Genomic DNA, 26,510 nt, shown 5'->3' on the forward strand with positions numbered 1-26,510 from the left:
TCTAATGCGTGGGAAAGAGACTGGCCAGGAAAAAATGGCTGCTCTGGGAGCATTCAGAGTCCCTCAAAAATGGACTCAAAAATTCTCGGCGACTGACGCAGATTTAAGGACTCAATAACCTACTGCTAGCTGAACAAAAGTCATGTCTGCTAGGAAAAGACAGTATTTTTAAAATGGGCTTTTGAAAGTCATTTTAGCAGTAAATGCAAGAACATCTGCAGTAACAACTTCTACCAAAATGCTAAAAAGCTTACCTGTGAGCTTTAAGTATCCTCTGAGCAATGGCATCGCCAATCTTGTTGAACACAACTCTGTCATCAGAGCAGCTTATGAAAAACTGGTTCTATGCAAAATAAATGAGATAATTATATAATAAATTTCTATCTTAGAAGTATGCATGTAAGGAAAATGTGGTATATAATAAAAAAATTACACTGATATTAAAAAAATATATATTTCCCTGAGCAGATATGTTCTGATCCTGATCTCACTATGGGTCTCATGCAGTTCTAAACAATATCACTTATATCATCTTCCACACAACTTTTTGTTACCACTTCCAATTCTTCTAAAATATTGGGCTTCTCTGGGTCCCAGATAGTTTGAATCCAATCATAAGGCAAACCATTCCACATCACAGTAATCCAAGTCTATGCCCCAAGCAGTGATGCTCAAGAAGCTGAAGTCGAATAGTTCTATGAAGACCTACAAGACCTTCTAGAACTAACACCAAAAAAAGATGTACTTTTCATCATAGGGGGTTGGAATGCAAAAGTAGGAAGTCAAGAGATATCTGGAGTAACAGTTAAGTTTGGCCTTGGAGTACAAAATAAAGCAGGGCAAAGGCCAACAGAGTTTTGCCAAGAGAACGCACTGGTCATAGCAAACACCCTCTTCCAACAACACAAGAGAAGACTCTACACATGGACATCGCCAGATGGTCAATACTGAAATCAGATTGATTATATTCTTTGTAGCCAAAGATGAAGAAGCTCTATACAGTAAGCAAAAACAAGACCTGGAGCTGACTGTGGCTCAGAGCATGAGCTTCTTATTGCAAAATTCAGGCTTAAATTGAAGAAAGTAGGAAAATCACTAGAGCATTCAGGTATGATCTAAATCAAATCCCAAATCCCTTATGATTAGACAGTGGAGGTGGTGAATAGATTCAAGGGATTAGATCTGGTAGACAGAGTACCTGAAGAACTATAGATGAAGGTTCACAACACTATGCAGGAGGTGGTGACCAAAGCCATCCTCAAGAGAAAGAAATGCAAAAAGGCAAAAATGGTTGTCTGAGGAGGCCTTACAAATAGCTGAGAAAAAAAGAGAAGTGAAAGGCAAAGGAAAAAGGGAAAGATATATCCAACTGAATGCAGAGTTCCAGAGAACAGCAAGGAGAGATGAGAAAGCCTTCTTAAGGGGACAATGCAAAGAAATACAGGAAAATAACAGAATGGAAAAACTAGAGATCTCTTCAAGAAAATTGGAGATAACAAGGGAACATTTCAGGCAAAGATGGGCACAATAAATGACAGAAACAGCAAGGACCTAACAGAAGCAGAGAAGATTATAAACAGGTGGGAAGAATACACAGAAGAACTAATAAAAAAGGTCTTAATGACCCAGATAACCATGATGGTGTGGTCACACCTACAGCCAGACATCCTGGAGTACGAAGTCAAGTGAGCATTAGGAAACATTACTATGAACAAAACTGGTAGAGGTGATGGAATTCTAGCTGAGCTATTTCAAATCCTAAAAGATGATGCTGTGAAAGTGTTCAAGAAGCCAGCAAATTTGGAAAACTCAGCAGTGGCCACAGGACTGGGAAAGGTCAGTTCTCATTCCAATCCCAAAGAAAGGCAATGCCAAAGAATGTTCAAACTACCATAAAATTGGGCTTACATGCTAGCAAGGTAATGCTCAACTCCCTCAAGCTAGGTTTCAATAGTACATGAGCCAAGAACTCCCAGATGTACACACTGGATTTCTAAAAGGCAGAGAAACCACAGACCAAATTGCCAATATCCATTGGATTATAGATAAGGCAAGGGAATTCCAGAAAAATACCTACTTTGGCTTCATTGACTATGCTAAAGCCTTTGACTATGTGGATCACAACAAAGCGAAAAGTTCTGAAAGAGATGGGTATACCAGACCACCTTATCTATCTCCTGAGAAACCTGTATGCAGGTCAAAAAGCAACAGTTAGAACTGGACATGGAACAATGGACTGGTTCAAAATTGAAAAGGAGTAGGTCAAGGCTGTATATTGTCACCCTGCTTATTTAACTTGTATGCAGTATACATCATTCAAAATGCCAGGCTGGAAGATTCACAAGCTGGAATCAAGATCTTGGGAGAAACATCAACAACCTCAGATATGCAAATTTGTTGTTGTTTTTGTCTTTCAGTCACTAAGTCTTGTCCAACTCTTTGCAACCACATGGGGACTGCAGCATGTCAAGTTTCCCTTTCCTTCACCATCTCCTGGTGTTTGCTCAAACTCATTTCCATTGAATCATTGATGCCATCCAACAATCTTGTCCTCTGTTGCACCATTCTCTAGATGATACCACTCTAATGTCAGAAAGCAAAGAAGAACTAAGAGCCCAAGAGAAGAGTGAAAAAGCTGGCTTGAAACTCAACATTCAGAAAACTAAGATCATGACATTCAGTCCCATCACTTCATGGCAAATAGATGGGGAAAAAGTGGAAACACTGACAGATTTTATTTTCTTGGGCTCCAAAATCACTGCAGATGGTGACTGAAGCCATGAAATTAAAAGACATTTGTTCCTTGGAAGAAAAGCTGTGAGAAACTTAGAGAGAATATTAAAAAGCAGAGATATCACCTTGCCAAAAAAGGTCTGTCTAGTCAAAGCTATGGTTTTTCCAGTAGTCACATACAAATGTGAGAATTGGACCATAAAGAAGGCTGAGCACCGAAGAATTGATGATTTCTAACTGGGTGCTGGACAAGACTCATGAGAGTCCCTTGAACTGCAAGGTGATCAAACTAGTCAATCCTAAAGGAAATCAACCCTGAATATTCATTGGGAGGTCTGATGCTGAAGGTGAAGCTCCAATACTTTGGCTACCTGATGCAAAGAGCTGACTTATTGGAAAAGACCCTAATTCTGGGAAAGATTGATGGCAGGAGGAGAAGGGGATGACAGAGGATGAGATGGTTGGATGGCATCGCTGACACAATGGACATGAGTTTGAGCAAACTCCAGGTGATAGTGAAGGACAGGGAAGCCTGGTGCGCTGCAGTCCATGGGGTCACAAAGAGTTGAACACAACTTAGTGACTGAACAACAGCAACATATCATCTTAGTCAAGTAGAAAGCTAAACAATTGTGTAATTATGCAAATTCCTTGTAGATTAAGTTTTTAGAATGGTAGGAACATTCTGAACTTAGTAGGGAAATCAGGTTTTCCAGACATACTGTGTAGATGCTTATGATCAAAAATCCTATATTGGCAAACATTCTATCTCATGCTAAGTTTACTTTCTGAACAGGGTAGATGGCAGAACCCTGGTTTAATTTTCTCCACTATTTCTTATTATCTTCTTTGGCCTTATCACATTTGTTTAGTTCTCTTACTATTCCTGAACTTCTATTTTAAGTAGTTATAAATCTCTCTTGCAACTATGTTGTACTATATAAATCAATCAATAAGATGGAAAGAGAAATATTTTTTTTTTTGCTTTAAGTACTTCTGCTTATAAATTCATGCATCATTATTTAAAACTGTTACTAAAAAAATACCAGGTACAAGATTATTATTATAATGGTATGAAAGATTTAGCTGCTGCATAAAGGATTGTTGAAAATTAGGTACAAATATTATGAATTTACATATTCGATTTACTATACAGATTGTTTTAACACACCTGTAATTTATAAGTATAGTCATCACAGAGTAACCTCTGCTAATCATCTTAAGATAAAGTAATAAATAGGCAATAACTCAAAATGGGATTATCATCCTTTGGCCACATTATAATTTTTACTATTGCACAAGCTTTTAAATTTCAGTGCATAAATCTGTTAACAGCTTCCAAAAGACAAACTTAGAAGTCTTTGCTCAAAAACTCATTTGAGAATATGTTTCCACTTTAGGGCAGCAAATAATCAAAATCTCAGGGGCTACCAAACCATGTTTGTTCTTTGAATTCCTATCACAGAGAAGCTTAGCATTCCTCAGCAGCTGTAACACACACTCACGTCCTTCAACTTCTCCTTTTTTGGATACAGGAGGGTGCATGCCAACCGCCTACTCTGGCTACAGGCATTTCGACCAAGTTTAAGTCCATAGCCACGTGCATGGCACATGGCATTACTGACCTTGTTTACTGCCATGGTAACATTACAAAGAAAAGCGGATTTAATCTATGAAAAAGAGACAAAGCAAAAAAAGCATGCAGGGCAATGGATGAACCAGCTATTAACATCTTGCATTCGTATTGAACAATTGTTAAAATTGTAATACTAACAGTTTTATTAAACTCTAGACTTTATTTAGATTTTACTAATTTTCCCACTAATGTCCATTTTCTGTTGTATGATCCCATCCAGGATACCACACTAAATGTAGCCTGCTAATATTTTTAATCAGCCTTCTCTTTCTCTAGGCCTATGAAATAAATTAAGCTTCAATTCTTTCTCACTTGCCTTTAATGAACTATTACTTCATGGAAGGGAAGGGCTAGGATTCAAGGAGAAGGAAAGTGGGGCTAGAATGTTTTTCCCCAGCAACCCCATCTATTTATTGAATTTGTTACAATATTGCTTCTGATTTATGTTTTGGTTCTCTGGCCATGCGGGCATGTGAGATCTTAACTCCCCAACCAGGGATGGAACCCACAACTCCTGCATTGCAAAGCACAGTCTTAACCACTAGACTGCCAGGGAAGTCCCTCACCACACATGTTTTAAAATTCAATGGGAAAGAAAAGACTAAAATAAAGAGGATAGATGTGCTCTGAGCTATTTTTCCATGGTCACGACTTTTTATTTTTAAAGGCTATTCCAAGTGTTCACAGCTGGCTTCAGATCTACTTTGAAGTACGATTAAGGTTCCCAAACTAGTACCTGCAGATTTTCTCCTAGTCTCTACACACAAACTCTGGGATCTGAAAAAGCTTTATAACGAATAGTAGTTGACACGGAATTGAAGAAGGTGGTACCTGCCCTCAATATTCTTACTTCTCCCTTTTCCATGTTCCTTTTCCTGCCTCTCCCCGCTCCAACATCCCTGAACCATGGCATCCAGTGGTCTCTATGTTAACCGGTTAACAGCTTACCCCTGCATGTGCTCTCCTGAGGCAGCACGCGCCTCATCTTTACACCCTCCAACTCAAGCCAGATCAAAACTTACATCTCCATGGTGGGACATTTCTGGCTAATAACATTATAAATTGATACATTCTGATAATAAGGACTTGGGGAATTTCTATTAGAGTCCCAAGTTAATGAAAATGCAGAGTGAATGTCAGCTATGCCAGGGAAGTCAAATTTCAGGTGACCTCTTCACATCTTAACATGCGCTCATTAATGGAACAAGTCCTGAGTGGGGACCCTGCACTCTTTGTGTGATATTACAGGAAGGCAGATTGTCATACCAATTTAAGGAACAAGACTTACTTCTAGGGATTTCCCTGGTGGTCCAGAAGCTAGGAGTCCACCTTGCAATGCAGGGGATGCAAGTCCCATCCCCGGTCGGGCAACTAAGGTCCCACATACCATGGAGCAAGTGAGCCTGTGGGCTGCAATTTATGAGCCCAGACATTCTGGAGCCTGTGTGCCACAACTACAGAGCTTGCGTGTCACGACTAGAGAGTCCATGTGCCACAACAAAAAGACACCACATCATACAACCAAGGTCCCACATGCCACAACTAAGACCCAATTCAGGCAATAAAGAAATAAACGTTTCAAAAAGACTTACTTCTATATAGATATAGTGCTTGCTGTTCTCTATCACATAGACGTAAGCAGCATGGATGGATTCTTCATGGTACTTGATACCAGCAGACCAATCAGCAGCAGAGCGGAGTAACTATAAGGCAGCAATCAGAAATGAGCAAATGTAAGACAATGGAGATGATACCAGAGGAATTAATACAATGAAGTCCACCTTTTTTCTTCCAAACAGCTAATTGATCACAGTGGCTTGTGTGACATGTGTGCACTGAGGGAGAGAAGGTGGATAGGGAACTGGTCCTTAGATATAATCCACAATAAAGAAGCCCAGCTGGAAATCCAGTCCTCAATATATGCTCTTCCACCCAGGATTATTTTCACTCATGACTGGAAATCAGGAGGTTGTGGTTTCTAAAAAGAGCATTTCAGAAGCACCTCTTTCGGTGGCTGTGAGTAGGGTGGCCGTTTGTACTCTTCATTCCATGATGGCCCCACAATTATACCAGAATTCTGGTGTATTAATAACACTTTTACTCTCAAAAGTGTCCTGGTTTGAATCATACGATATGGTCACCCTAGCTCTGACTTGATAATGTAATTATTCTTTTCCCTCAAATATATATTGTTCAGAACCGCTGTTGTTCATTTGCTAAGTCGTGTCTGACTCTTTGCGACACCATGGACTGCAGCACACCAGGCTTCCCTGTCCTTCACTGTCTTCTGGACTTTGCTCAGACTCATGTCCATCAAGTCGGTGATGCCATCCAACTATCTCATTCTCTGTCACCCCTTTCTCCTCCTGTCCTCAGTCTTTCCCAGCATGAGGTTGTTTTCCAATCTTTTCCAGTGAGTCAGCTCTTCACATCAGGTGGCCAAAGTATTTTAGCTTCAGCTTCAGCATCAGTCAGTCCTTCCAGTGAATATTCCTAAAGGGTTGATTTCTTTTAGTATTGACTGGTTTGATCTCCTTGCTGCTCAAGGGAGTCTCAAGAGTATTCTCCAGCACCATAGTTCAACATCGATTCTTAGGCACTCAGCCTTCTTTATGGTTCAACTCTCACATTTGTACATGAGTACTGGAAAAACTTTGACTATACAGATCTTTGTTGGCAAATTTCAGAATAATACATTCTAAAATACAAATAGATTCATTTAGACACTTAACCTTGATTCTGATTTTAATTAACTGATCCTTGATGTGTCACTTCAACTATCAAGTTTCTCATTCATACCGCCTCCCTCTCTTCAGACACTCACCTGCTCCCACTTGGATTACAATAAGAGCTTCCAGCTCAGACACCTAGTATATGGTAAATACATGAATGCACAGTGAGACTGCCCGGGTTCAAAGCTTAGCTCAACCACCTAGTGGCTTTCATCTTGGTCAAGTTCCTTAACCTCTTTGTGCCTCAGATTTGTTCTATAAAACTGAGTATCCACTTTGCAAGGTTATAAGAGGATTCCAAGAATTACTGTGCAGTTTGCAGAAAGAGGCTGAGCACCTAGTAAGTGGTACATAAGTGTTTGTTGTTATTAATGAGAACCTTAGGGGATGCATTTGAGCTGTAGCAGATCATTCCATAGATGCTTCTGACTATAGCTATGCTACAGTCTGGCCACATGGAAGGCTTTTTCAACACTAAGAATCCATTGGTTGTAATTTTTTTCAGCATTCTAACCACTGTTTCAGTATACTGTTGGGCATATAGTAGGTGCTCAATAAATACTTATTACTTGACTTTCCTTAAGCAATAGAATGTTATCATAGAAGAATTACTATAAAAAATATATTCACTAATCCTGATTTGAAATGAGTACTGAAACTGTTCCTCTTGAGGTCAACTGAAATTGAAAATAAAAGAATAGCCCATACTTATTAGAAATTTATAAAATGATCCAATACAAAATCAGTTTTATGTCTGTTACAAATAAAAGGTCTGGTAAAATTCTTGCTTTAATCAATAACTTTAAAAATTGCACATACTGATATAAGACTACTGAAATCCAAACCTAATACTAAAACTAATTGTGCCATGCTCAGAATGTATTTCTTTATTCATTATGAAGTACTTATTATAATATAGCTCCCCAAAAAGCATTTTATTTAATGCTATCTGATGAGTATGTATAATTAAATTAGAAAATTTAACTATTAGCAAGAATAGTCAAATATCTCAGAAGGAAACTTACAAGGAAAACTTAGATAAATATAATGCACACTGGAAAGTATCTTGATTCACATAATCTTCACCATTACTGTTCATCAGCATAAATAACAAAGGTTAAAAAAATAGAGGTTTCAATTCTTTCTTCACTCAAATTTATGTTGAATTTTGTTGCTAAGGTGCATGGCTCTGAAAATGCAGGTCATCTTGAGCAGATTCTTTGGCCACACATCCTGATACAATTCTATATTACTTTGTCAACAATGTGTAAAACTGCAGAGTGTACTGGAAAGGTAGGAACACTTGAGGCCTGCACTATCACTCTGCACTTACTAGCTCTTTGCCTTGAACAAGTCATTTTAATATCATGGAGGCTTGATTTCCTCCTTTGAACACTTGAGATTGCTCTGTCTGTCCCTGTTTTTCTCTCTCTCATACACACACACTTGTCTACCCACACATTCCCACACAGAGCTGCTGTAAAGAAAAAAAAAAACGGCATGACAAACACAAAGCATTGTTATACAGCACACAGTAGATATTTGATATATGGTAGATCTACCTTTCTAAAGGCTTCCTTGGTGGCTTAGATGGTAAAGAATCTGCCTGCAATATGGGAGACCGGGTTCAATCCCTGGGTTGGGAAGATCCCCTGGAGAAAGGAATGGCAATCCATTGCAGTATTCTTGCCTGGGAAATCCCATGGAGAGAAGAACCTGGCAGGCTACAGTCCATGGGCTCGCAAAGACTCAGACACGACTGAATGACTAACACACACACACACACACACACACCACCCTGAAATGTTATGAGCAAAGTTTATATACTACCCTTGGTGGTAATGTCCTAGTCTTGCCCTCATATCCAAACACCTTACACTTTCTTTACTTTCTCAGTTTCAAAATTTGCTCCTTCTAAGATTTAATAAACTTATTCACATAAGATATAAATCAGGAGTGTCGAGCAAGAGTCAACTCAAAGGTCAAGTCTAACTGATTCCAAGTGGTTTCCTGGACAGCTATGTTGAAAAGTGGATTCTTGGAACTAGACACATGGGGGAAGAAATCTGGGTTAATGGCGAATGGCGGCCAGGAGGGAAAGCATGAAGGTCATGTATCTGCCATCTTTCCTGTGAAGGATAATGGTAAATGTTTTCCTTTCTAGAAGCAGTTAAACGTTTATAATAAGTACATTTGTAAGCCAAAAGAAGACCATTTTGTCATTAGCCTGTGGGAGAGCATAAATAAAGTAGAGGGAAGCCCCACCCCTGATGCCTATAAAACCATACAAGGTAGATGGTTATCTACACCCTGAGGAGATTTAACATTATGTATCTTATTGTCTGAATCCAAATCTGTATCATTTTCTCAAAATGAAAACTCATTTAACTTAAAAAAGTTATCATTTTTGGTTAAACTTGAACATATCCTTCAAATAATACAGGAAAAAATTACTTGAGACTATTACTCATTTATTATGATTTTGATTAGCTAAAATCTATTTATCACCACAAGATAATTAAAAATATGAATTTCTCTTTTACCACTAAACCAGGGGCCCTAAGGTTATGTACAAATCAACTCAACTGCTTTAAATGATTGATAAGCTAGAAAATTTGTAAAAAAACTAGCAAGAAAGCCAAAGACATTTTGATTGACTTACTTTTGTTTTAAATTTAAGATTTACTCACTTCTTTTCTTAACTGACCTGACCAACTTGTCTTAACATGTCTGTTTCAAACCAATGTAACTGAGACAAACCTCAAACTCCCCCTCTTATACACAGAAATGTGGCTGATCTTACTGCCCCAAGTATATTGAGATTCATATCTAACCCATGCTTTTCAAATCTCAAGTTTGAATACACAATTTTAAGGTACACGTATGCCCTTTTTGAAGGACATATTTCTAATTCTGTGCTTTAGCCTCAAGACTGTAACTAGAACCAGTCATTTTCCTTCGTACTGTGTCCTATTTTTTGACTTAAAGGATAGCCTTCTCTTTATCCATCAGCTCTAATCCCCTTACATGTAGTGGGCTCAAGCTGAATATGTGGACTAAAATGCAGAAATCTCTTCTTGAAGGAAAACTTTCAAAACGTTCTTTGTATTTGTCCCTAGTTCCTGTTCTCTTACTGTAATGCTTTTATTCCCTATCAATCCAGTATATATCTTAATTCCTTTTTATTTCTCTGAACTCCCAAGTCAATCACAGAACAAAAGTACTTTTTTTTTTTCTTTCATACAGAAGTTGGCCTCCATGTTGCAGCTCAGAAGTGGCATGGGTCAGGGAGAGAAAAGAAGTGGTCAGATTATTGACCCTCATTCTTCCAGTCTGTGTTGAGAAGCATTGCAGGCAAGAAACTGCAGAAATGGACTTTGTTCAAGAATCTGCCTCAGACTACCAAATTCTTCCTTTTTTTTTTTTTTTTTTGGCCATGCTGCACAGCTTGTGGGATCTTAGTTCTCTGACCAGGAATCAAAACTGGGCCCTCTGCAGTGAAAGTATGGAGTCCTAGCCACTGGATCACAGGGAATTTCAACCTCCTCCTTCTAAGAACCATTCACCTATAGTCAAGTGTCATCAACACATACATCACAGTATGTCATTATTCCAATAGGATGATCCTTTGGCCTGAGCAATAGTGAAAAGTTAAACTTGAGGGTGAAGGGATGGAAGAGAATATACTTTTTGAAGAACAAGACTTAAGGGGAGAGAAGTCCTAGGAAAAAACATATAGTTGAGAGTTCTTGGAAGCCGGAATGAAGCAAAAGGAGAACTGGGGCTGGATTTGGGTCTGTAGCCACAAAGGATGATCTCAAAAGGCAAGCATGCCATGCAGCTTTGCCTTGCTGGGGCCCTTGGTGGTTGCAACCATCCTGGGGCTTACTGGAAACAGTCTCTCTGCTGAGCAGCTATGGCCTCAGGCTCTGGAGTCAGACTGCTAAAAATCCAGTTTCATCCCCTCCATTACTCATTGTGTTATTTTAACCTCTCAAAGCCTTAAGTTTCCTCATATGTAAAAATAAGGGGTCAAAGAGAACACCACTTAAAGACTGGTAAGTACAAAATGAGATAATCCACAAATCAGTGCAATGCTGGGCACAGGGTGAACACCCCCAGCTCATGTGGCTTCAGCCAGCCAAGACCCACAGAGACGTGCGCAGAAGTCTTACATATGAGGACCTGGTCTGTAAATGGAAAACAGCTTCCAGGTTAAGAAACCTCCTTAGAAATGCCAAGTGGCTATTTTTCCCTCTTTACTAGTATCTACTTTGTTCTATCAGTGTACAAAACATTTTGCTGTTCTTTGAAACTTTGATTCCTACACTGACATCCTTTGGAGTGTCATTTGGACATTTTCCCCAAGTGGAAGAGCAAATTCTTCCAATCATATAATTGGAATGCCAATTACATTTGCCTATATATATTTTTTCTTTTCTTTTAATAGACAGAGAGATTGAAGACAAGGCTCCAGTGGATTATTTCCCTCACTTTCACAGGACTTCTTGGCAATGACTAAGAAATGACTCTTCTACTGTAAGCTGCCCAATTTAATAAAAGGTATTATTTCATGTATCGATTCCACGTTGATGCTAATTTGGCATCAAGCGCTTTCTTTTATCTTAATAGACAGGTCAGATATCTTCTGTCTCGATCATTTATCGTAAATGGAAATGATAGCATTCAGGAACCTAGTTTGTTCTTTTTAGGGAGAAAACAAGTTCTTTTATAAACTCTGTGCATAGGCAGTTTCAGAATCATCTTTCCTCCCACCCACCGCCCCATGCCTTTTTCCTGCTATGTCTGGTCCAAGTGCTCTTGGCAAGCTTTGGGAACACACAACACTGAGAGGAAACAACTGAGATTATTTAAGTGTCAGTGGAAGTGGCTGAAGTCAGATCTCAGGACTGGGTGACTTTTTTTAGAAGCAGAAATTCATGCTGGTGGGGGCAGGTCTCCATTCTGCCTGCTGGAGCTCTAGTCTCCTTGGTTGGCTGTGTCAGTCGTCTGCAATAGCTGTGCATATAGCTGGAATTACCAGTAGTATGTGCCTCAGGGTGATTGGGCTCAACATTTTTGTGTTAAAAAATCAAATAACTGGGTTCTCTTCTGCAGATGAAAGAGCAGCATGAATTTCTTTACCTTATTGTCTCCAATGTTCTTTTTCTCCATTTCAACATATATGGTACAAACAGTATAAAGATTTTTGTATCCAGAACTAACCTGTGACCCATCCAGAGAAATGTCAACTTCTTCACTGCAAACTTTTGAAAACACTAGGGAATGCCTGAAGGTTGTAGCTAGTATTGACATAATTCAGACACGTGTATTCTTCTAGGTGATTTGCATGGATTAATTTCTTTAACTATCACCACAACCCTATGAGACAGGTACTATTCTGATCTCTGTTTTAAAGATGAAGGAAATGCATTAAGAGAGGTGAAATAATTGTCCCAAGGTTATACAGCTCGTATGTAGTGAAACAGAAACTTGAATACAGTCTGACTCTAGAATCTGCCCCTTCCCCTTGCTATATTACATCACTCCTTTTCAGTTAAGTAAGCTTGTGGTCTCTAAATTCCATTATGAACAACAAACTATGTTAAAAAAAAAAACAACCAACCAACAACTGTGTTAAAATCAATGTTAAAAAGAATAAACTTAAGGAAGAATTTTATTAAATTTCTCAAATAGTCATTTGTCTATTGCCACATGGTAGCTGAGAGAGAGAAAGGTTTGAAAATATGACAACAAATTCTTTAAAAATTAAGTAGCCTCCTACACAGCCAGGTCCTAACTCCCTGCTATCTTCTGGATTCTCTGGAAAACCAAGGATTGGACTAGGCTATTGTTTTCAACCTCTAAGCACTAGACGTTCATAACTTGACAACAATGTCTAGAACAAGATGAATAATGTTTACAGCCAGTAAGTAATGTGAAGTGAAACAGCGCTGTGGTCAGAACTTTACAGAAAAGGAGAAATGGAGCAGTATAATTTCCTTTCTTTTCCTCAGCGTCTGGTCCTCTCAGATTTTCCTGTCTTCAAAAAGACACACTTGTCTGGCCATACCCACTGTTTTCACAACTGGAGTTATTCTGGCAGTTCTGAAAACATCTACTGGCAACCAGTAGATGTTTTGTGAGGTCTAACGCTTTTAAACAATGGAGGAATCTTCTTTAAGAAAGAGAATATCAATTTATAAATACAAAATTAGTGTATTCTAGGATTTATTATAGCAATCTCTTTACTTGTCTCCTTGTTCTCATTCTCTTTCTAGTATTGTTTTCACATGTATAAATTTTAGGTCTCAAAGTGTGTTTGTTTGGAAAAATTGAAATAGACATGTCACAGAATGAGAGATCCTACATCAGTTAAGCTTGAAATGCACATAGCATATTTAGTCTTAGTGATTTCATGATGTATACACCAACATCACAAAGGCATTGAGAAGTCCTATATTTTAAAAATCTGCAAAAACTTTTCTTTCCATGAAACCTTTTTTTTTGTGGAATAGCTACTAGCATTTCACAGGCAAAACCCAATTTGGGAAACTCTGTTCTAGGTTCAGTTCAGTTCAGTCACTCAGTTGTGTCTGACTCTTTGCAACCCCATGGACTGCAGCACGCCAGACTTCCCTGTCCGTCACCAACTCCTGGAGGTTACTCAAATTCATGTCCATAGAGTCGGTGATGCCATCCAACCATCCATCCTCTGCCTTCATAAAACATTCGTATATCATGTTTCCTCTCAGATGACCAAAAAAAGTCCACAGTTCACTAATACCTCCAGGATCAGGTTGAAATGAACAAGACCAGCACTTCAGGGCACCCCTAATCTGGCCATATGCTGTCTGAACCTTATCTACTACCTCTTCAAGAGAAAATGGTTTGCTGTAGTGGTTCTACCTTCTTATTCCTTAGAGGGGGTACCCAGCTCTGTCCCTCTCATTCACCAACCGCTCATGGCACACTGATCTGCACTCTCAAGACTTGCATTTGTACTAAACCACAACTCGCCTTGTTAACTCAGTTCTTTAACATTAGAGCTTTCTCTCTCCCAGCTAACTCTTTTCCAAAAGGAGGCGGAGAACTCCTTTTGTCTGCTTCCTCGGTATCCAGGTGTGCACTGACGATCTGGCTGTGCAAAAAGATGTCACTTGAAAGGCATAGACTGATTGAGTAAATGAATTAATGAGTCAGTGAGTTTTGGTAAACTCCAGGCAGCCTGGGCATTCAGGGATGAACATATGAGTATATAAGAAGAGGTCACTGATCTAGCTCCATTTCTACCACAACATCCCATGATACAGAGAAGGTGAACCAGGGCAGGTGCTTCGTAGGATGGACATGCAGAGCATCTATCTGTCTCATCAGGGCAGCAGGATGAGAATATGTAAAACAGGGCTGTACCAAACCTTGGAAGAAAAGTTATGACCAACCTAGATAGCATATTCAAAAGCAGAGACATTACTTTGCCAACAAAGGTCTGTCTAGTCAAGGCTATGGTTTTTCCAGTGGTCATGTATGGATGTGAGAGTTGGACTGTGAAGGAGGCTGAGCACCAAAGAATTGATGCTTTTGAACTGTGGTGTTGGAGAAGACTCTTGAGAGTCCCTTGGACTGCAAGGAGATCCAACCAGTCCATTCTGAAGGAGATCAGCCCTGGGATTTCTTTGGAAGGAATGATGCTAAAGCTGAAACTCCAGTACTTTGGCCATCTCATGCAAAGAGTTGACTCATTGGAAAAGACTCTGATGCTGGGAGGGATTGCAGGCAGGAGGAGAAGGGGACGACAGAGGATGAGATGGCTGGATGGCATCACAGACTCGATGGATGTGAGTCTGAGTGAACTCTGGGAGTTGGTGATGGACAGGGAGGCCTGGCGTGCTGCGATTCATGGGGTCTCAAAGAGTTGGACACGACTGAGCGACTGAACTGAACTGAACTGAACCAAAGGCATCAGAAGACATATGTATATGCAAACACTAGGATAAAACATCTTCTGCTAATCATAAAAATACACAATGCCCAGCAATATCTTTTCAACAGCTACTTAATTAGTATCTGCTAACTTTGGTAAGTTGATCAGTGAGTCAATTTTAATGCCATCTCAAATATTAAATTAAACTCTCTTGTTTTCTTAATATCAAGGCTCCTATTTTATCTTATAGGTAACTTTTTTCCCTCTAAGTAGAATAAAATTAAACATGTTCATAAAATATTCATTAATTTACATATGAGTGCATATCTATCTGTGCTTCTAAGTTCAAATTAGTTCTCTCCTTTAGCCTGGGATGACTATTTGCTATAGATAATTCTCTTAAGTGATTTATCTTTTTGATCTATTATTTGATCTATGGTTTGAAATGTCTCTTTATTTCTTATATACACATACCTCTACTTGCACACAGTACAAAGTAACTAATTCAGGCATTTCATTTATTTCGTTTAGGTGTTAGAATCCATGTCCAAATTATAAAAATCCATAATAGTAATGTTAGCAGCAGACTACTGGATCTTTACTTAAATAATAGTTTTTTAAAAATTTGGTATGTGTATTTATTGTGAAATGATTAGCACAAGTTAGTTAACATCCATAACTTCACATATTTACAAAATTGTTTTCTTGCGATAAGAGCTTTTAAGCTGTATTTCCTGGAAAGTGAAAAGTCAAAGTGTTAGTCCCTCAGTTGTGTCTGACTCATTGTAACTCCATGGACTGTAGCCCACCAGGCTCTCTGTCCATGGAATTCTTCAGGGAAGAATATTGGAGTGGGCTGCCATTCCCTTCTCCAGGGGATCTTCTCAACCCAGGAATCGAACCTGGTCCTGCATTGTGGTCTTCCCTGGTGGCTCAGCAGTAAAGAATCTGCCTGCAATGCAGAAGACCCAGGTTTGATCCCTGAGTTGTGAAGATCCCTTGGAGGAGGGCATGGCAACCCACTCCAGTGTTCCTGCCTAGAGGATCCCATGGACAGAGGGCCTGGCAGGCTACAGTCCATGGGGTTGCAAAGAGTCAGACACAACTGAACTGATTAAGCAGCAGCAGCAGCTCCTGCATTGCAGGTGGATTCTTTATCATCTGAGCCACTAGGGAAGCCCTGTACTCCCTTAGCAACTTTCAGACAATACAGTATTGTTAACTATAGTCACTATATTGTACAGTACATCCCGAGGACTTTAAATTAAGAGTAAAACTGGAAGTCTGTACTTTTGACCACTGTCAGCCACTTCTCAACCCCTCCACCCCACCCTTTGCCTCTGGCAAACACCAATCTGTTCTGTACTTAAACAACACTTTTGATGCAAATAGTGATGACTTTGAACAAAAGGCAATGCCAAGGTGGCCAACCCTAGATCTGTCCCTGCATGATCTCAAGATACTTGAGCTGGAGTTGGTCCAGGGAGCAGACTGGGAAACAATGGACAGGACTAGGATTTCAAGCTCCAGCTCTACTGATAACCTTCAATGACCCTGAGCAAGTCTCAAAGTTTCCCTGGGTCTTAATTTTCTTATTTGTAATTTGAGAACATTGGACTGCATGTGGTCAAATTTTGTGCCTCTAATAAGCAAACTTCTCATCCTTTTAAAAGTGCCTCTAAAAGGTATTTGGTTAATTAAGGAACTAAAATTAGATTGAACTATAGCTTCCAAGATGCTAAGTTTAACCAAATTCCTGGTACTTCACTAGTATCAGTGTTTAGATAGAGTCAATTCAGAAGGACTTACAAGACAAGCCACTCCTTGACTGGGTTTTTCTAAAGACATGTATTTATTACATTTATATAAGAGTTTTAAAAAGAGGATAAATTGAATACATTTAAAATTGAAAATATAATACTACATTTTAAAAGGTCTATTCAGATTTGTTTTGGAGTTGTTTGCTTTAAAAAACTTGAAGCCAATAGGCATTTAGTCCATATGAATGATTGTACCCAGTAGTATTTCATGAAAAACAAAAACCAAGCTTACCTGTACGTTAGCATGGACAGACCCAGGCACTTGGTATTTCAACTCGTGGGCTGTTGTTTGAGATTTTGGAAGCAGAAAAGGATAAGAAAGGCACCGATATTTTGGTTTCATAATCTAAAATAAAGAGAAACAGGTAAAAAAGATTCAAATGAAAAAATAATTCCTGTCTTCCCTATTTTGTGATTCTAAAAGATATACGGGTTCATTTGAAAAAGAAAAGTAAATATTAACAGTGGGTATTTCTAGCTGAAGAGATACCAGATTATTTATTTATGTTTTCTATTTCCCAGAGGCAGAAAACTCCTTTGTTCCTTCTTTTACCTTTTGGAGTGAGCATTGAAAGTGAAAGTTGCTTAGTCCTATCGGCCTCATTGCAACCCCATGGACTATACAGTCCATGGAATTCTCCATGCTAGAATACTGGAGTGGGTAGCTGTTCCCTTCTCCAGGGGATCTTCCTGATCCAGGAATCAAACCAGGGTCTCCTGCATTGCAGGCAGATTCTTTACCAATTGAGCTATTGCTTCACATTTTTAAAGGAAAGTTAAATATAATCTAGAGTTGTAGACTCATTTGAAAAGACCCTGATGCTGAGAAAGATCGAGGGCAGGAGGAGAAGGGGACAACAAGAGGATGAGATGGTTGGATCGCATCACCGACTCAGTGGACATGTGGGGACGACAGAGGATGAGATGGTTGGATCGCATCACCGACTCAGTGGACATGTGTTTGGGTGAACTCCGGGAGTTGGTGATGGACAGGGAGGCCTGGCATGCTGCGGTTCATGGGGTCGCAAAGGGTCGGACATGACTAAGTGACTGAACTGAACTGAACTGAGAGCTGTAGAAGTACACAATTGCAAAAATGGGATTATTTTATAAACTGATTTTTTACTATGCTGTCGCTATCTCATAACAGCAATAAATCATATAGGTCATTTTTAAAATAACTTCATAGTAAAATGTCATGGAACAATCATAATTTAATAAATTTCTATTAATGAAGAGTTCAGTTATTTCTCATTTTATATGAATTACTAAATACAATGTCAAAATACATTACTTACTGAATAACTTTTTAGCTTAAACACCTGAAATTGATTTTCTGAGTCAAAAGTTACATACTTTAAAAATTTTTTTGCAATTATACCAGTTTATCCTCCCAGGAGTAGGGTATAAGAGCATCAAAGATCCTGAATCCAATTGTGGGTTTCTGCAGTGTATTTAACTTTGCCAGTCCAATAGGTTAAAAATAATATCTCTTTATTTATTCCTCCATTCACCTCTAAATTCTTGTTAAAAATATTTCCACTATTTCTAAGATCTCCCACTAACTGTTTATAATGTAAATTAAGTGAAAAATAAGGTGGCACTCTAAGTTAACAAAACTAAATTTTTTCCCAACTTATATCCAAACTATAGGGAAGAAACATTTAAAATAAATAAAAGGGAATCTTAATAACACCAAGACAACAGGCACTTAACTTACGAGTATTAGGTCAAATTCTTATAAGTAATGAAGTCATCTTATGAAAGAAGACAAAATCTGGAGGAAAGAAGTAGGTCCATCTTCTCACATTGCTCACTTTGCTCAGAACTGCCTCTCAGAAGCCTGTGCCAACATGGATCTAGGGCAGTGCCAGGACTGCAAGGACTTGAAAGCTGCAGCTCTCACCTGAACAAGGGTCCCATCCCCGCTACAGTAGCTCAGCAGCCCTCCACGTGACTATCAACCCAGGCAAGATGCTTAAACTGGGAGTCCCAGGTTAATGGTTAAACCATAGTCTGTGATGCTAGCACCATTCCTCTGCCCTCTGAATTCTTTGTGGAGGAAAAGTTCAGGAACTGTTTTTTTTTCTCTTTTACCCAGAGTCCCAGGTGCTCTGACAACCGGCCACTCAACAGTGGGTAGAGTGGCACAGCTGTGGCCACATCAGCCCTTCTCGCCTCCTCTTCCTGGCCTGTCCCTCTACACGTGGACTGAATCATGCTAAAACCACACACATACCTTCGTGAAGTTCCAGCGCTGGATGAAGTGACGGGCCACATCGCGAGCTGCCTTCCCGTGGACTGCAGAGGCTATGTCATGCCATGGCATCCGGGGGGTGGAGTGCCTGTCAATGAAATCTGCCCAGGTGCACCAGGCAAGGATCCACACTAAATTCTGCGCCCACAAGGCACACAAGCCATCTGACCCCAGCTCTGACCCCAACTATGATACATTAAAAAAAAAAACACAAAAAAAAACCACGTGGTGATGTCCACCATATGTATATTTCTTGACTTGGATAGAATAATACCTTTATAACCAAGGGAAGCATAGATCTCACATTGAGGAACATAGTCCCTATGCACCTTTCCCAATATGAAGTTTCCATTCCACTACTAGATAATCACTGAGAAAGGCAGCTGTGAGCTGGTACAAATTATCTAAAGATATAAACGTGATATTACATTTTCTCTTCTATTCTGTTGAAATAATGTCAAGCTATGTATGGACTGCCATTTCTAGTTCCTGTTCAGTGTGCAAGCACTTAGATGATCTGAAATGTGTTATTTTAATGTTGGAAGATGAAGATGATAAGCAGAAAAAGGGAGATCATCAAAGGAAGGGAAACATCTCCTGGAGAATTACAGATTACGATGCCTAAAATATGCCTATATGCAACCTGGAGATTTCAAACAAGTAAGCTGTATTTCATCTTCTTTTCTTACTATACTCACAAGGAAAAACCCTTAAGTATGTGACTAAATCGTGGTCTCCAATATTTCACCAAATGTTCAAAACAAAACAAAACAAGATATTAAATCATGCACATGCATACTTGTTGAGATACCAACAAGGAAAAGACAAAATATGCATAGCTACCCACTACCATGGTACTCACCAGCAAAAGGTTTATCGAGTTGAACCCAGTCTTTGAAGACGAAATTGCAGTAGTCCTTTCCATGCCAGAATCGGGTTTCCCCATGTAGCTCTCCCACACGTGTCTGTACACTTCGGAGGGAGGCTGTGTCTGTAAATGCAGCAAGACTCACTCAAAGGCTGTGGTTCAGGCGGGCCCCAGGGAGGGAGGCTCACCTCTCATTTATTAACACCTAACACTTCCTAACTTTTCTTCTTAAGCCTCATAACAAGGGCAGCATGGGTTCGTTTCATCTGAGGCTGTGGGCTGGCTGTGGGCTGGGTAATTGGGGCTATAACCAGGTTCATCATTTGACAATGAAATTTAATATTTTTATACATGTTTCAATGCCATTCTCCCAAATCATTCCCCCCCACTCCCTCTCCCACAAAGTCCAAAAGACTGTTCTATATATCTGTGTCTCTTTTGCTGCCTCTCATACAGGGTAATCTCCAGTCCAGGTTCAATGCATGATACAGGATGCTCAGGGCTGGTGCACTGGGATGACCCAGAGGGATGGTACAGAGAGGGAGGTGGGAGGGGCGTTCAGGATGGGGAACACGTGTACACCCATGGTGGATTCATGTTGATGTATGGCAAAACCAATACAATATTGTAAAGTAATTAGCCTCCAATTAAAATAAATAAATTTATATTTTAAAAAGAAATTTAATATTTTTATTCTCGTCATCTAGCAGATCACTGGCAGAATGGATCACAGGTTTAACTTGCTGGGTGAGAGGGGTAAAGCCAGGTCTGCTGGAGGAACATGAAATGCCAAGGCCATAAAGAAGTCATGTTCTTCTTTTTGCTCAACCAATATGGTGCACATCTAATGTGTAATTCTTGTCTTTTGCATTTCAAAATGCAAAAGTGGTGTTCTAGCCCTGGAACTGACTAGCTAAGTGATACTGAGCTTTATCCTTTGGGGTCAGAGATCCTTTATGTACAAAAGGAAGAATTTGGCCCAGCTATCATCTAAGATCTTTTGGGCTCTAATATCCTATATTTCTACAATTATAAATGGAATCCATAAAATATAACAATAGAAGCTTATGATCACATAGGCGCAAAAGCAGCATCTACTGCAGTACTTCACAAAAGCTTTGTCAGGAACATTTTCAGTTCAGTAAATACGTTGACTTAAATAGTTTGTACATTTATGGGATATGCCAATCACAAAGACAGACAAGCAGGGAACTAGCAGAACTACAAATCACAAAATGCAGCGCTTGGCACAAAAGAGACGCTTAACCATCAGACACTGGATGCAAAACATTTGTTGAATGAATAAATGGTACCACATACAGAAGCCATAGTAAATAGCAGACTGGTCCCCCTACCACCATACTGTCCCAGATGTGTCCTTCCAAAAATGCAGATTCTTATTTAAAAGCCTTCTAGGATGACCTGCCTACAGAGGGTCAAATCCTCAGGGTTTAGTGTGCAGAGACAGTTCTTAAACTGCTGCCAATCTCTCTTTCTTGTCCTCATTTTCCCCACACAACCCAGGCCCCAGGCACACCACCATTCTCACTGATTGTGACAGGCCTTGTCTGTCATGCAGCTAGCACATGATTCCTTCAGCCTGGAATGTTCTTCCCACCCTCTTGGTCTGACCTCCTCATCATCCTTCAAGAGCCACATTAGCTGTCACCTGTCCTAGAGACACTCCCCATATCCCAGCAGGGAGAGGCTGTGGAACCATTCATAGTTGCACAACCCAGGGCCCCTGACTCTGTGACTCATCTGCCCCTCCCTGTCCGCCACTCACTCAGCTATAAACTCAGGGGTGAGGAGTGCATCCCCTCAGTGCCTGGTGTAGCTCCTGGCATTCAGTAGGCAATCAATAATAATTGCAGAGTGAAAATTTTGAGTGAAGTTGCTCAGTTGTGTCCGACTCTTTGCGACCCGGTGGACTGTAGCCCACCAGGCTCCTCCGTCCATGGGATTTCCTGGGCAAGAATACTGGAGTGGGCTGCCATTTCCTTCTCCAGGGGATCTTCCTGACCCAGGGATCAAACCGGGTCTCCTGCATTGCAGGCAGACGCTTTAACCTCTGAGCCACCAGGGAAGGAATACTCTGTTAGTATTTTATCTCAAACTGAATAATTAATCTCCAAAGAAAAATGTCTTGAAGTGCTAACAATGAACAAAACTATATAATATTAAAAATTAGAATTCTATTTATTTCTCCCAGTGATTTATTTTCCTTTTCTCTGAAACTGAAAGGCCAAGGTACTGATAGGGCTATTTGCTCACCTGTAGGCTCTTTATAGCAAGCATGGAACTTTATTAAAAAAAAAACACTTAAAAAAGGGAATAAAGAGAAGATAAATGGAAGGTCAATTCCAAAGTAAAATTAAAAAGTATATATAAAATTTGTTTTCATCAGTTAAGAAACTTTGGGCTAAATGTTTATATATATACACATATACTTGTTTAAAAATTAACTTTCATCTAATAATCTGTTTTGACAAGAAAAACAAAGTAAATTCATAATCTCAGAAAATGATCTTGGTGCTAACTGAATTCAGTCTGCTCATAATTCAAATTTGGTTTTGGTCATGGCCTACACCAGTGCAAATTAATCAGGGTCCTCCTCAGAACCAATGAAATATTAAGGTTAAGCAGAACCAGATCTTGCCAGTAGGATATTTCCCCCTGCTGAATCACTAAGGCACTGAGTTAGTAAAATATTTAATCCCAACACTTCTCTACTATTTAATAGACAATAAACTCTTTAAGAGAAAAAAATAAGTGTTACACAATGTTACCCACTCCATTGCATCCCTGAGAATGGAGATGAGAAATGACTTAACTTCCTATTCATTCTCCCTTATGATTAAATATCTGAGTGAAACACTTGCATCAGCTAAATGACAAGCATTATCTTCCCCATTAGCCATCTATTAAATCATGCTTAACAGGAGATCATCAGCAAACAATTACTGAATATAAAAAGAATAAAATTCAACCCTTTTAAAATGACTGTATCAAGGAAACAATGTGTTTGACATTCTCCCTCTTGCAACATAATTTTGAGAGGGAAAAAAAGTCTTGAGGATGGCCGACTGATTGGATTAAAGTATATACTATAGAAATCTATCATAGTTATTAATCACATTTAAGATGAGCTGATTTTACTCCACTTTTTCCTACTTAGAAACATCCAATGATCTTGTATGCACACTCTACTGATTTCTACACATCACCAGTAAGGTTCACTCGGAACCCCATTCAGTGCGGCCATTTGCATTCAAGTGAAACATTGCAGAGAAGCTAACCCAGTTCATACTTTCAGGAAAGGAAGCTATAAACTCAAGCAAACATTCAGTTTCAAACTTATGATATGATGAAGAGTCACTCTATGCTTAATTTGGGTTTCTAGTCCCAGAATTAAGACAAGAAAGTTTAAGTCATTACATGATTTAAATGTAGAGCTGTGCTCTTTAAACTTCCTTCTCCATTAATAGTTGAACCTTACTTTTTTTCCCCAAAAACAAATTCACGTGGCAGTCCAATATATAAAACAATGTAAGTGGGATTTTTCTGGTTGAAGCAGGTAGCAATAAAGGTAGAAGGGGCCCGGGTCTTCAGTAGTATCCTCAAAGCTCCCTAAGAAACACCAGGATTTAAGGAACAGACTCGGTAAAGCACTGCTCCAGAATTCAACTATCCTTTGGCTTTGGTTTTTAAGTAAGTGAACTTTTTTTCATATTAAAAAGCTAAATTGGTAACTTAACATAGTTAATGGCAAGAGTCCTCTCGGTCCCCCACATCCCAGTGCATCAGCCCGTGCCGTCACCTCTACTTCAGGCTGGATTCAGTACCTGCCTGGTCACGATCTGCCACCCCTGTCTGCTCTGAAGAATAAGCTTGTAAAAAATGTTCGTCGGATCTTGTCTGGCTTTTGCTCAGGACCAGCTGATGACTTCCTTTTTCTACTCAAAGTATAAGGCAAAATTCTATAACCTACTACTCAACCCTGTCCAACTTTGCTCCTATCATTATCCCCAGCCCTCCCAACTTCAGCCATGCCTGGAAGTCACCTATCCCATCCTTTCTCACGGTCTACACTGGCTGGTCTCCCTCCCCAATCCTACTTCTTCTCTCCTTTTGGATCTTTGTCGAAAACTCATTTCAGTGGAAAAGCATTCTCTGACTCCCTCCTCATATAAAATAGTCACTCCTGCCCTCTGCCCTTTCTCTCTTCCCCTGCTCTATTATTCTGCGTGATAATTCATACCATCTGATACAGTGTTTGATGGTCTATTTCTATTTACAATTCCCATCCTCACTTTCCAACTAGATAACTGAGTTTCATTTGTGTTGTTCATCCCATCCCTAGTACCCAGAACAATGATTGACTTACTACAGGAGTTCAGTAAGTACTTATTTAATGAACAAATGAGTCATACACATTTAGTTTTGTACTCCACTTACAATTTTTAATGATTGTGCAATTCCATCAAGGGAATGGATTGCTCATTATGTTCTAGAACCATCCTCCATCTTCTCTTGGATATTTACGGTGTTTACTTTTTTTTTCCCCCTCTCTCTCTCTCAAAAAAACAAACAAACAAAAAACACTGCACTGGATGTGTATCCAGTTTATTTAAGAGAGGATTTCCACCTAAAAACACCTAAAAACAACCATATTGCTGTCCCCAGCTCATGACTATGGGAATCACCCCCTCAGTCTATCACCAGCCTGAATTACTTAATATATTCTGCACTCAGCTTGCATCTTCCTTTCCACTTGCCTCCAATCCTGTTGTCAGCAATACTAACATTCAGTCCCCTCATTGCCCCATCTTAACTTCAGTCCTAACACAGCAAAGCCATATGCTGGAATTACAAAGCAATATCTGGACCTATTTGTAACCCTTATCTTTAAAGTCTGCCCCTGCATTCACCCCTGACCTGGCTCTCTGGACTTCCCAGTGCCCTGTCTCAGGGCTCTGCCACTCTACAGAGCACAGGAGTTACTGTGAGCTCTCCCTGAATCCACAAAAGCATCGAGGGCTAGCTGTATGCTAAATAGACAAAATGTCTCCCCATATATACCCTTCTCCATATTTTAATGGTATCTCCATATTTTAATGGTATCATGAATGCAAATGAATTTAACAGTTATATTGGTGCTTTAGTTCACTATAAATAGTCAATCACTTTAAAAATTGCTGGGTCCCCAGGCTAAAGAATGCTGGAACCACTGCCCAAGGTCCAGCTTAGTGTTCAGGGTCATTAGCCCCTAACCGGAGAAGGCAATGGCACCCCACTCCAGTACTCTTGCCTGGAAAATCCCATGGACGGAGGAGCCTGGTGGGCTGTAGTACATGGGGTCGCTAAGAGTTGGATACGACTGAGCAACTTCACTTTCACTTTTCATTTTCATGCATTGGAGAAGGAAATGGCAACCCACTCCAGTGTTCTTGCCTGGAGAATCCCAAGGACAGAGGAGCCTAGTGGGGTGCTGTCTATGGGGTTGCACAGAGTTCGACACGACTGAAGCGACTTAGCAGCAGCAGCAGCTCCTAATAGCCACAAGTGACTCACATCCAGCCCTGCTTTCTGGGCTCCATCTCAGTCATCTCCTAAACAGTACATAGAACTGTGGCCTTGAGGATTTAGCCAAAAGGTCCTGCTTCGGTCATCTGCATTTCTGCTAAATCACAAATCTGATTCATGACTTCTAGGAGGCTGAGAAAATGGAATTTCACTGGGCACGTCATTTATCATCTCTAAACCTTCATTTGTAAAAAGAAGATAACTCTATTATAACCAAGCTCCACAAGTGTTCCAGGCAGTGAGGGGCAGAGTCTGCACATGATAAAAGCTAGCTTACATTTTACTGTGGTTGCTATTTACTATGATGATTGTGTGTATGCATACTAAGTTGCTTCAGTGGTGTCCAGTTCTTTGTGACCCCATGGACTGTAGCCTGCCAGACCTCTCTGTCCATGGGATTCTCCAGGCAAGAATACTTGAGTGGGTTCCCAGACTCTCCTCTAGGGGATCTTCCCAACCCAAGGATCAAACCCGAATCTCCTATGTCTTCTGCATTGGCAGGCGGGTTCTTTACCACTAGAGCCACCTGGGATGCCCATTATTTGTCCTATATCTGATCTGTTGCCAAATCCCTCTTCATTCCCACCACATTTTAGGCCCTGATTAATTTATTCAAGTACCTCGTTCTTACAAAAGCTTATCAGATCATCATTTCTAATAATACGTGCAGGGTAAAAACTGTGAGAACAGAGAGGCAATCCAGAAATACAGTCACTCTGCTCATGCAGCAAAAGCTGAAGCCTATGGAGATCTGGCACTTCACACATCACTTACCAATGTTAGGTCTAGTAAGCCCCTGCTCAGACTCACTGGAAGAGCGAAAGAGTTTCAAGTGGGGCTTTAAACCATGAATTAAATTCTGACGACTCCTACAGTGATTACAATAACCTGGAGAAAGTTGAGAGTTCTTTTTTTACAAAGATATATATATATAAATATATACACACATATATG

General features: G+C 39.8%; 1 protein-coding gene across 7 annotated transcripts in view; it reads right to left on the reverse strand.

Annotated features, from left to right (window-relative positions):
- PLD1 (phospholipase D1, phosphatidylcholine-specific) overlaps positions 1-26,510 on the reverse strand; it is a 227,294-nt gene that overhangs the window by 58,828 nt on the left and 141,956 nt on the right. For 5 of the 7 annotated variants that reach the window (XM_010835253.1, XM_010835249.1, XM_010835251.1 and 2 more), the window contains 6 exons: positions 26,331-26,444; positions 19,965-20,093; positions 19,085-19,203; positions 17,078-17,191; positions 5,962-6,072; positions 255-343 (listed from right to left, as the gene is read on the reverse strand). In XM_010835253.1, the coding sequence (XP_010833555.1) occupies positions 255-343; positions 5,962-6,072; positions 17,078-17,191; positions 19,085-19,203; positions 19,965-20,093; positions 26,331-26,444 (676 nt within the window). The remainder of the gene's footprint in view (positions 1-254; positions 344-5,961; positions 6,073-17,077; positions 17,192-19,084; positions 19,204-19,964; positions 20,094-26,330; positions 26,445-26,510) is intronic. The other 2 variants (XM_010835254.1, XM_010835252.1) reach the window with 1 other exon arrangement.

Source organism: Bison bison, unplaced genomic scaffold (genome assembly GCF_000754665.1).
Source record: "Bison bison bison isolate TAMUID 2011002044 unplaced genomic scaffold, Bison_UMD1.0 scf7180017864040, whole genome shotgun sequence".
NCBI lineage: Eukaryota > Metazoa > Chordata > Mammalia > Artiodactyla > Bovidae > Bison > Bison bison.